Source organism: Alexandromys fortis, unplaced genomic scaffold (assembly GCF_014885135.2).
Source record: "Alexandromys fortis isolate MF-2015 unplaced genomic scaffold, M_Fortis_MF-2015_v1.1 scaffold_1, whole genome shotgun sequence".
NCBI classification, from domain to species: Eukaryota; Metazoa; Chordata; class Mammalia; order Rodentia; family Cricetidae; genus Alexandromys; species Alexandromys fortis.
The window spans coordinates 4,313,597-4,325,355 of NW_026067927.1; the positions used below are offsets into that span (position 1 = coordinate 4,313,597).

The window sequence follows — 11,759 nt, forward strand, 5'->3', positions numbered from 1 at the left end:
CCGCCCCGAGGTGGAGCTACTCTAGGTCCCGCCCCCTAGAGAGCACTTCCGGCTCATCGGAACTCGGGGCGCCGGCTTAAGGTGCCCGCGGATTCCGCCTGTGGTCAAGGCCCCATGAGCGAGGCGCCCCTGGTGGGCTACAGCAGCAGCGGTTCGGAAGATGAAGCGGAGGCCGCCGCTGCGGGGCGGAGCAAACCCCGGTCGGAGGGCCGCCGTTGGTGAGGAGCGAGGAAGTTTCTATCGCGAGGGCGCGATTCTTTGGAAACCCTGATGGGATCCGAGCCTCCGGGATACCCGGGAGGGTGGGTCGGTTCCCCGGGAAGAAAAAAAAGGGAAGACGAGGGAAAGAAGAATTCAGAGCACACCCTGGACAAAGCCCCAAAATGGCACCACCACCGCCTTGGCTAAGGCAAAGTTGGGAATGAGGTCATGGGTTCCAGACCAGCTCTAACCGGTGCATTTTTCTCCCTTGGTGTGCAAGCATGTTCCTTCCAAGATCTGTTTCTCCATTTGAACACAATGCAACAATCAAAGCTTTTCACTCGTCTAGTAAATGCTCAGTGAACAGCCACTGGGAGCCACACTGGAACTGGACTCTCCAGACTGATGCAAAATCCATGGGGATCTTAGACTTCAAGGACCTTAGGTCCTTAAATACCGGTCTTTGCTGAGCGCAGTATGTCGTCAGTTCATTGCACAAGAGCTCTAGCAAATAGAAATATGCTTTACACACAAGGAAATGAGTGTACAAGATCACAGAGCTACTTCAGTTCAGGCCTGTTCGGCTAGGTAATAAGGACCTCCATGCCACACTGCTGCCTGCTCTAGTGTTTCCCATGGGGACCAAGCACCCCGCTGAGATCTGCCTCCCAGTATAACTGGGAGGCTTCGGTAATTCTAGAGCGCTGTGGCTCTCTAGAAGCTCAAACACCTGTCTGGAGATCCACACTTAGCCGCTTGGCTGAGGAAGGGGGATCCGATTTGATGCCAGCCTATACTACATGACAAGACTGCTGAAGAATCACTGTGCATAGAGCTTAGAACTTTCGTTGTGTGTGCAAAGGGAGACCATGCTTGTTCTTTCTTCTTTTGCAGTGGCCAGAACCCCCTTCCCACTCAGAGGTTCCCGGTACCTGACAGTGTGCTGAACATGTTCTCTGGCGTGGAGGAGGGGCCCGAGGATGACAGTACAAAACACGGGGGGCGCATTCGCTCCTTTCCCCATGAGCGGGGCAACTGGGCCACCCACATCTACATACCGTGTGAGTCCCTTACTAATGGCAAATGGCCAGAAACAGGTACCTCTTAGCTGTGGCTAGGAGGACGAAACCAGGGCCCTGTGTGCTGGACTCATCCCACCCCAGCCCTGAAGAGGTGACAGGCTGATCAGACCTGGCCGCACTGGGTGTTCTGGAAGTTACCGGCTTCTTAGGGGCTCTGTTTCCCTAAAGTGGGCTGATAATATCTATCTCTTCGGAAGGTTAAGTCCGGATAATCAGCTTCTTAGCACAGCACACAAGGTGGCAGTTCTAACCTAGTGTAGTGTCCATTATCAGCTCCACTGTCAGAATGCTGCATCCCTCATAATAGATGAACCTGCTTTTTTTTTTTTTTTTCTGGCTTTTTGGAGAAAAGATCTCTCTGTGTAGCCCTGGCTGCCCTAGGACTCCAAGATCTGCCTGCCTTTGTCTCCCCAGGGCTGGAGTTAAAGGTGTGTGCCACTACCACCCGGCTTGAGCCCATATTATAATCACCAGACTTCACAGTTTGTATAATGGGTAAATCTTGGTGTTGTATATTCTGTGAGTTTACACAAACCTAAAAAGGTGTGCATCTACACTATTGTAGAGAGTGATACCACTGCAATACAAATTGTCATGCCCAACTTAGCCATCCCTGCCCTCCAGCAATGTGTTTCCACAAATCTGCCTTCTCCAAACCGTCACAGAATTGGGATCATTGAGTATTTAGCCTTTCAGATCGGCTGCTTTGGCTTAGTAGTGTACATTTAAGGTTCCTCTGTGCCTTGGCACACTTGATAGTTCATTTCTTCTTAGTGCTAATATTCCACTGTCTGGCTGCATGTTCACCTACTAAAGGACATTTTGGTTGTTCCTTACTTTGAACAGATATGCCTAAGGATGCTTTAGGCGGGCATGACTTTAATCTCAGCACTTGGGGGCAGAAACAACCCCCGAGTTAAGTTTGAGTTCTAGGCCAGCCAGAGCTACATAGTAAGACCCTGTCTCAAAAAATAAGTAAAATAAAATATATGCTAGATAGTGGTGGCTCATGCCTTTAATCTCAGCACTCAGGAATCAGAGGCAGGCAGATCTCTGTGAGTTAGAGGTTCTTTGTTTTCTGTACTCCTCATTAGGTGTTTCTCAGTCTGCCCCCCAAAACCCCTTGGCAGTGTCTGTTCAGCGCAGATATTTTAGTTTTATTTTTTTTAATATTTATTTATTATGTATACAATATTCTGTCTGTGTATGCCTGATGGCCAGAAGAGGGCACCAGACCCCATTACAGATGGTTGTGAGCCACCATGTGGTTGCTGGGAATTGAACTCAGGACCTTTGGAAGAGCAGGCAATGCTCTTAACCTCTGAGCCATCTCTCCAGCCCCAGCGCAGATATTTTAAAGTGTAATGAAGTTGATCTTATTGATTCTGATAGCTAATGAACAATACAGAGGTCTGAATGTGGCCCTTCGAGGGACTGGAAAGTACTATCGTGTGTGCCCATATGTATCATACATACATATACACATATCATATACATTTATTTTAAGACATTCTCATTAAAATATTGGCAGGTTGTCAGACATAGGCTACACCTGAAACTCAGCTAATAAGGGTTTCTCTGTTCTCTGGGCTTTTTTTCTTTTCGAGACGGTTTCTCTGTAGCTTTAGGGTCTGTCCTGGAACTCGCTCTTGTAGACCAGGCTGGCCTCGAACTCACAGAGATCTGCCTGTCTCTGCCTCCCGAGTGCTGGGATTAAAGGTGTGTGCCACCACCACCCGGCTTCCCCGGGCTCCTTATTCCTCTGTGACAGCTCGGCTGAGGCCAGTCTACTCTCCTCACTCTTCTCTTCTCTAGACGAAGCAAAGGAAGAGTTCCTGGAGCTGCTCGACATGCTGCTGCACCGAGCTCAGACGTTCGTGCCCCGACTGGTGCAGATGGAAGAGTTCCACATCAGCCTGTCTCAGAGCGTGGTTCTCCGTCACCACTGGATACTTCCCTTTGTGCAGGTGCTCAAAGATCACATGGCCTCTTTCCAAAGGTGAGCACTTCCCTCTTCTGTTTGTCGTGTCTGTCATATGTGTCTCCCCCCCGCCCCTTGTGCTTGGAGATAGAAATGGTGCCAAGCAAGAAGACCAGACCTGAGGCTGCTGTGTCCCCTCCTGTGTGATGCGGGCACCTCACATGAACTGCTCAGCTACTCTCCCTCTGCTGTATGCAGAAACCCTGCTGTCTGTCTCTGTGCTTGCACCTAGGGCTTCCAGCACTTCTCTTCCCAAATATGTGAGAGCAGCTCTCATACCGAGTCTGCAACTCTCCAGAGACTGAGTATCCTACAGTTTAGTTCACTTCTGATACCACTGCTCCAGAGGGCAACCTCACAGCCCAAGGGCTTTGTCCCACCAGCTGCCCTCAACAGTAGACGCCAGCTCACGTTAGGTCCCTAGGTCAGCCAAGAATTCTGATTTTGTTATGGATCAGAGCTAAGATCCCACCCCACTGCTCAGGGGGCCTGAGGAAGGAATTTGCTCCATTGCAGTCAGTTGGTGAGAAAACCAGGACTATAGCACTGCTCAGTCTCCTCCACTGGGATCGCCACTACCAGATTTAGTAAGCCAGCTGTATTCTATCAGGTCTGTCCCAGGTGCCAGAACCCAACCTAAATTGACTTCACCCAACTGGAATTACAGATGGGTTCAGAGACGGCCCTAGTTTCATGCATGAGGAGATGGATATAGCCAGAGATGTTACCTGAGCTGTGTTGTCTCAGCTCTGCCCCATGAGGTTGACTTCCTTCTCTCAGTGACACAAGAACCCACCAGTATGTGTGTGTGTGTGTCTTCTTGTGAGTACAGCTACATGCATGTAGAAGTCAGGTGTTGGTCCTTACCTTCCACGTTGCTTGAGATAGGATCTCTTTATTGTTTTTCTGCCGTGGGTCTCAGACTGCATAGCCCCTGAGCGTCCAGGATTCTCCCACCTGTCACTCTCCCTATGGGAGCACTGGAAGTGCAGATGCTCACACTTCTGTATCCAGCTTTTACATGGGCTCCAGAGTTTTGAACTCACATCCTCACACTTGTCCAGCTACAACTTTTACCCACTACACTCTCCCCTACCCTGCAGGCTCCTTTTAAAATGTGTTTATTAGGCTTGAGGGATGGTCTTCGGCAGTAAGAGCACTGGCTGTTCTTGCAGAGGACCTAGATTCAGTTCCTAGCTCCAATTGGCAGCTCAAGCTGTCTGTATCTCTAGCTCCAGAGGCTCTGATGGCTTCTTCTGGCCGCCATAGGCACTCCGTACATGTGCACAGACTACATGCAGATAAAACACTCAAAAAGAAAAGGAAATTTTAAAGTGTTTGTGGGTGTGGGCGTGGCATGCCCATGCATATGTGTGTGGGGTCTGTGCCTCTGCATGTGGAGGCCAAAAGCAGACATCAGCTGTCCTTGTCATTCTCTGCCTGTTCCTTTGAGACAGGGCCTTTCTCAAACCTGGAACTTGTGTTTTCCTGGCTAGGCTTGGAACCTGCGAGCCCCAGCAATCCTCTCTGTCCAGCTTATAGCTGGGATTCCAGGTGTATACAGGATGCCCAGCTTGTTAATTGGGTCCTGGTATCAGAATTCCAGTCTTTCATATATTTCCATGTGATTTCAGCAGATGTCATGGGAATGACTTTTGGTTAGTCTGACTCTGCTCATATTCTCCCCTTAAGTAAAGAGTGGAAATGCCCTTTCCCTTATTCTAGAGGATGCTGCCCTTTTCTTCCTGGACAAACTAGCATTCAGGCTGGGTGATCAGCATCATTGTCATGGTAACAAGACTGACAGGTGCACTGCATGCTGCATGAAGGTGAGAAGCCAGTGCATGAGAGTCCATGAACAAGGTCTGGTGGGAAGCCACTCCCCTGGCATCCTAGTGGGCACTAGTTCCTTAACAGAGCAAGCTGGGACCTCTGGAGACGACCCAAGAGTCATTCGAGAATATCATTCTCTGTGGGACATGTTTGGCTTGTTGCCCTGCTCACCTGAGGACCAGAGAGCGGCCCCTGGAGCGTTGGTTTGTGTCTTTGAGGAAATGGACTTGATGTTGTCTTTGCTTTGCTGCCCTGTGTCCTCAGTGAAGCTAGAGCAGCCGCAAACCCTCAGTGCATTGAGTTGAGATGACCAAACCTGGGCACTTCAGTAACTAATACAGGTTCTGGGTGAGTGGGGTTTCTGCCCTACTTCCCACCACCAGACACGCTTCAACAGAGACTCACTCTTTAGGGGAGACCAAGGGCTTTGCAATCAAATGGACTGAGCCTCATCTCCTGCCTCACCAAAGTCAGCCTCACAGGTCCAGTTTCTTGTCTGTAATTATAGGGCCTGCCTCACAGGGTCATATCAACTGTTTCCACCCACACAATGAATGATTTTCTCAGTACATAGGTGGTTTCAAGTTACCTATTGGGATGAACTGTTCTTTGCAAAGCAAACTTTTTGCTTCTACAGGGGTAATTTAGGATCTTGTCTAACTATAAGATATTTTTAGTTCAATCATGGAATAACAATATTGCTTGTAAAAATGAGTTAATTATATTTTAAATTGCTGTTTAGGGGAGGTATTTAGAGGGGCTGATGTTGCTAGTTTGTTTGTTGAGATAGACTGCTACTGTAAATTGAGATCTTCTGCCTTGGTCTCCAGAGCACAGACTGTAGGCACCCATCACATCACCATCCCCTGCTGAAAAGGCTGGGGATGTTTTTGTTTTTAAATATGAACTATTGTTTACGTCTTTCTTTTTTTCCTTGAAATATCTTTCTTCTTTTAAATTTCAGGTTCTTCTTTACTGCTAATCAGGTAAAGATTTATACCAACCAAGAGAAAACCAGGTGGGTCCCTGACTGTATTGCAAAGATAGAAGGGATACACTTTGCTTTCACATATATTATGGGGCATCTGTTCTCCAAAATAAAATAAATTAAAAAATAATAAAATAAATAAATATTAAAAATAAACAAAACTCAAGCTTATGCAGAAGCACTGAGGGAGTTTTGGGAGCAGTGCAGGTGCAGGAGAGCCATCTCAGTATAGAGCAGCCTGAGCAGGTGGAGCCGGTTCCTGTCTAGCCTCCTCCCTGCCATTGTGATGAGTTCCCATTGCCTTCCCTTCCACACCATTTCTCACTTCCCCTCTCTTGACCATTGCCAAAGGAGCCAATGAGGTTTCAAAACTTAGAAGTCCTAAAGCACTAAGTGAACATAAGCAGGCATTTTTAGCCTGGCAGTGATGGCACACACCTTTAATCCCAGCACTTGGGAGGCAGAAGCAGGCAGATAGCAGTGGGTTCAAGGCCAGCTTGGTGTAGAGCTAGTTCCAGGACAGCTAGGACTACACAGAGAAAACCTGTTGTTGAATTACCTCAGGTCAAGAAATAACCAGGCTAGCTAAAAGATAAAACAATTATGTTTTTATATATTATAAGGGGCAAACTCACGAAACAGGAACGAGAAGTCTGAGCTCAGCTGTGCTGCGAGGGAACCGCAGAGAGAGCACGCAGAAGCATGTTTTTCTCTGGCTCTCAGAAAGCCACACCCTAACTTGGTTCCACCTCTTAAAGATAATTGGTTGACAAAGATTCCCCATCACCCTGTCTCAAACTTTCCCTTCCCCCATCCCCAAAAAAGAGGGCATTTTTATCTGCAGGGCCTCCTGTCTAGTTCATTCACCAAGCCACCCCTCCCAGCCACTCTGAGAGAGCTCAATTCTCCCTTCAGTCTAGGCTACAGAACTTTATAATATAAGATGAAGGGTTTCCAGGAGTGGGAAGCCAAATGTGTCAGATACTAACAAGCAAGTGAGGACAGAATCCATGACTCTGTTAACAGAGAGATCACTATACCCATTGGCTGCTTTGACAAGAGCATTTCTAAGGGAGGTTTAAAAGTGGGAGACCAGATACTTTAGAGGAAGACAGCAGGCCACCATTTTGTTGTTGTTGTTTTACGGTGTTTTGTTGAGAATGGGATGAGGGCTGGCTGAAGATGCAGGTTCAGGGGAGGATTTAATTGCTGAGGACAGCAGTTCTTACCTGCAGGGGAAAGCGGGTACCAGAGAGCAGAACCTGGAGAGGGTGATGAGTCTAGGAGTCCGCCCAAGAGTGGAGCAGGCAAGGGGGCAAAGTGTGCAGTGGTAGATGAAGGCTGCCCTGCAGGGCTCCTTAGACAGGAGAGGAGGCGTCCAGTGAGGGCAGGTTTCTAAGTGAGGGAAGAAGGGGGTGGAAGGTGGTCCATGGAGCAGCAGGGATGCACTGGAAGATGGCTGAGCCACGGGCCAGATCCCTGGCTTCCCGTTGGATGCCTCCTGCTCCTGCTCCTGCTTGTGAGGTTGTGCTCTCGCAGGCTGTATTTGTGCCCCTATTGACTCCACTGCCTCTTCCTAGGACCTTCATCGGACTCGAGGTCAGCTCAGGGCATGCCCAGTTCCTGGACCTGGTTTCAGAGGTAGACAGAGTCATGGAGGAATTTGACCTCACCACCTTCTACCAGGTAATGCACACAGTTGAGGAAAATGAACAGAGATGATTACTGTCTGTCACGGGGCTGCTGCCCGCTGGCCCGTCTAGAACAGAGCATCCTCAGAGAAGCCCCATCAGAGGGAAACTAAAGAGGCCTCCAGAACCTCCCCATGTGGAGCCCTGAGCCAGCCCAAAGCCCAACATCAGAACATTGTTTGTGCATCTTGAGATTTGTGCTTTCAGCTCTGTGAGGTGCCCGGCTTTGCCTTGTTCGTAGGCATCTCCAGCACTTAGTAAAATGGCCCTTCTGGAAGAGCTGTAGCTTCACATCCTCACTGTCCCTCCCTCTATCCTGTGGGGGCTCACAGTCCAGCTTGAGTGGCACAGCTTCAAAAGGCCATTGGTTTTATTCTTCGTGTTTTCAGAACCATGCCAGGCGTGCAGTTATTTTTGAATAGAGATAATTATTGTTTCTCCAAAATTGTTGACATTTTTGAGTTTTGTTCTTTTAATTTGAAAAGTATGGCCTCTGCTGGAAGGTTCTGGATCAGAAAATAGAGTCAGAGCCAGGCATGATAACGCATGCCTTTAACCCTGAAGCTGGAAGTCCAAGATTAAGGCACCTATATGATTGGTTTCATATGATGAGGGCTGTGGCTTGTAAGAGGCATCCCTCACTGTGCCCTTCCCTCATGGAGGAAAAGGAGCACATAGCTCTCTACCCCCCCCCCTTAGTTTTTAATTATTTGTGTGCTTATGGATGCTTTGCTTTCCTTTCCGGCTATGCACCATGTGTGTGCAGTGCCCTTGGAGGCCATAAGAGGGCGTCAGATCCCCCTGGGACTAGTATTCCAGACATTCCTTACAGAGTCTGGTTACCATCAAGTGGGCACTGAGGATCAAACCTTTGTCCTCTGGAAAAGCTGCCCGTGTTCGTAACCGCCGAGCCGTTGCCCATGCACATCTCTTGCTGAGGTCTCCACCCTGTGCCCTCGTCTAACCCTGATCACCTCCAGACACATCACACACATCACACTGGGGTTAGGCTTTCACTGTTTGCAGTTGGGGAGGAGTACAATTCAGTCTGTAGTGGGGACCAGCACAAGCCACTTTGTGGGCAGGGGACGGGGCAGGACTTCAGCCCTCGGCACTGGCCAGGGATCCTACAGGGAGACCTGACGGGACTGTCATAGACCTGTTGTGATGGATGGGTCTGCCATGGCATCCCGTGGTAGCCTGAGTCCCTGCTCCTCTTCCCTAGGACCCTTCATTTCATGTCAGTCTGGCCTGGTGTGTGGGTGATGCACGGCTCCAGCTGGAGGGACAGTGCCTGCGGGAACTACAGGTGAGTTTCCAGGGCAGGGCGCAGAGCTCTGAGCTCCAGAGTGATGATGAACCAGTGACAGAAAGGGAAGGACTGGACACTGGAACCTAAATCTGTAGGAATCTGAGTGACATAGAAGAGGCCCTCAACCCCGCCTTCCTCTCAGAGTGTCACCCCTGAGCCAGCAGCTGGGATCTAAGTGGCACTAAGGGTAACAGAACTGCACTGTAACAAAACCTCTAGGACTTTGTGTGCCCCGCCTTACACCTGACACGGGATGAGGGTGACCTCCCCCACCCTGGCCCAGCCATTTATCTGAGGTCAGAGGTTTGGGTCTGGCAGTTGTAAATAGAGAAAGAATGCCAGGTACCAGGAACCTCCAGCCCTCAGCGCCTGTTACATCACGGGTTTTACCTTTGAGTCAGGTCTCACAAGGTCTCCTTGCTGGGCCTGGAGCTCACTGTAGAGCAGGCAAGCCTCAAACTTGCCGTGTTCCTCCTACCTTAGATTCTGAGATTGCAGGTCTGTGCTGCCATTTCTGGCTACATTTTGATAGCCGGTGAAACAGGTAACCTTCCCGGCGTGCCCGTGCACAGTGCCTGGCGGTGCGCGAGTCTATAGCTCTCCTGTTTTTCTCAAGAGAAGCCAGAAATTCAGATTTTTACGTGCAGTCTTCTGATTTTCTGGTGTTGGCAACTGATTCTGATCTTATTTTTTTAATTCTATTTTACTTTGGTTTGGTTTTTCAAGACATGGCCTCTTTTAGTAGACCAGACTGTCCTCAGTGCCTGGTTTGGATTTTTAAAAAGTACTTTGCAAGTCAAAATCTGTACTGGCCTTGGGCCATGATCTCTGTTGGCACCTTCCTCTTAGCCTGGTCATGTGGAAGGCAGCAAGAGCTCCAGGAGAGCCCAGCCCCAAACTAAACCAGAGGGCTCCGTGTGTCCTTACTGTCAGCGGAAGTGGAGGTGACAGGCCCTAGCTCATAGGATTGTAAGGTGACTGGTATTGCCCAGCCTATGGGACTGGCAGACTGGCGTTGTTTGTGGTGCCTCGGGGTCCGATTCCTCTTAATGTGTCTGTCATCTCCCTGCTGGCTGAAGGAAATCGTGGATGAGTTTGAAGACTCGGAGATGCTGCTGCGTGTGCTGGCTGAGCAGGTCCGCTGCAAGTCCGGGAACAAATTCTTCTCGATGCCTTTGAAGTGAACTTTGCCCCATGCCTCTCTCTAGGCCAGCTGAGATGGAGGAGCTTGCTGCCAACTCTGGTGTACCCCCAGCAAAAAGTCCTAATCACACACTTAGCGCTGTTGTAGAGTGGGCTCCTCTCTCCTGGTCCTTTAGGGTGGTAGGTGGGTAGGTTGCTGCTGTGGTGTGGTCATTTCCAGAAATCACCAGTAGAGGGCAGCCAGGACCTCTAATTTCTTCTGTCAGTCTAGGAAAAGAAAATGAGCCCTGCTGGGGAGCCCACTCAGGGGAGTCCCCACTGAGGTCTCCCCCTGCAGTAATATGTATCATGCCATTGGCCAACACAGAGTTTTTAAACTCAGTGTGCCCGGACTGCCCTCTGTCAAACTGGGGGCTTCGGTGAGTCTGTCACCCCTCCCCCCCTTTAATCTCCTTTATTTATCACTTTTTCCCTTCATCCCATCCTGTGCCAGGAGAGGTCATCTCAGGGTTAGGGCACGGGGTGCTAATTTGTGGTCAGCAGCAGTTTTCTTCATTCCTTCCTCCCACTTACCCAGCCAGGTGCCTGGGGAAAGCCCAGCAGATGTTTCGTCTTGGCTGGCTATAGCTGCCGGCCAGGCCTCCAACACCTATGACCCCTGGACTCCCCCCATCCACTTTCCCAAAGAAGCACAGAGACACCTTCCCTCCAGGCAAAATACTCCTGCCCTTGGGGCTGAGCATTCTTCAGGGGTGGGGTGGGGTGGGAGGTGGAGAGGGCCAGGGAGGCACAGGGGATTTTATTTTCCACCAAGCTCTTCTCAGGGCAAAGAACCAATCCTCTCCAGTTGTCATGGGGATTTCTAGTAACGGATGAAGAAATATTTTTTTACAGTTTTAAATTATGTTCAACAAATAAAATCTGCCTTTTTAATGTGGTGTCTTCTTTTAAACTACTCCCACTTTTAAGGTGAGCGGTGCCGCTGCCTCCCCTCCAGCTGTGCTGCACGGTCCAGGGGGTTCTTGCGAGGCTCTGTTATGATTAGAGATTTTTATGTATTTATTTGTCTTAGCGTACACATGTGTGTGTACAGGCACATGAGTTCCACGAACGGCTCTCGAGAGTCAATTCTTTCCTGCCACTTTGTAGGCTCCATGGTTGTTCTGAAAATGTACTTCTAGCCAGTGAGCCATCGCACTGTCCCTCTGTGGTAACTGACTCAAGAAAAAAAAATGTTGGGTTTGGGGATGCTGGAGAGGTAGCTGCTCTTTCAGAGGGCATAGATTTGATGCCACACCCATGTGGCAGCTCATAACCATTCGTGACTCCGGTCCTTCTGGCCCCTCAGGCACCATGAATGTACGTGGCGCACATACATGCAGGCAAAACACCCATACCCATAAAATTTTAATTAAAAAAAAGGATAATGGGAGCTGGAGAGCTAGCTCAGTCAGTAATACTCTTGCTTTGCAGGCATAAGGACCCGAGTTCAGTCCTCAGAACCCCACCTTCAAAAAGCTGTTGCAGC

General features: G+C 49.4%; 1 protein-coding gene across 1 annotated transcript; it reads left to right on the forward strand.

Annotated features, from left to right (window-relative positions):
* Positions 1 to 23: 23 nt before the first annotated feature.
* Positions 24 to 11,164, forward strand: Usb1 (U6 snRNA biogenesis phosphodiesterase 1). The gene is made up of 7 exons (XM_050144052.1): positions 24 to 218; positions 1,096 to 1,262; positions 3,099 to 3,282; positions 6,062 to 6,115; positions 7,666 to 7,771; positions 9,002 to 9,085; positions 10,168 to 11,164. Exons 1-7 carry the CDS (start codon positions 115 to 117, stop codon positions 10,270 to 10,272), a joined length of 804 nt encoding a protein of 267 aa, XP_050000009.1. The 5' UTR covers positions 24 to 114; the 3' UTR covers positions 10,273 to 11,164.
* Positions 11,165 to 11,759: the final 595 nt, after the last annotated feature.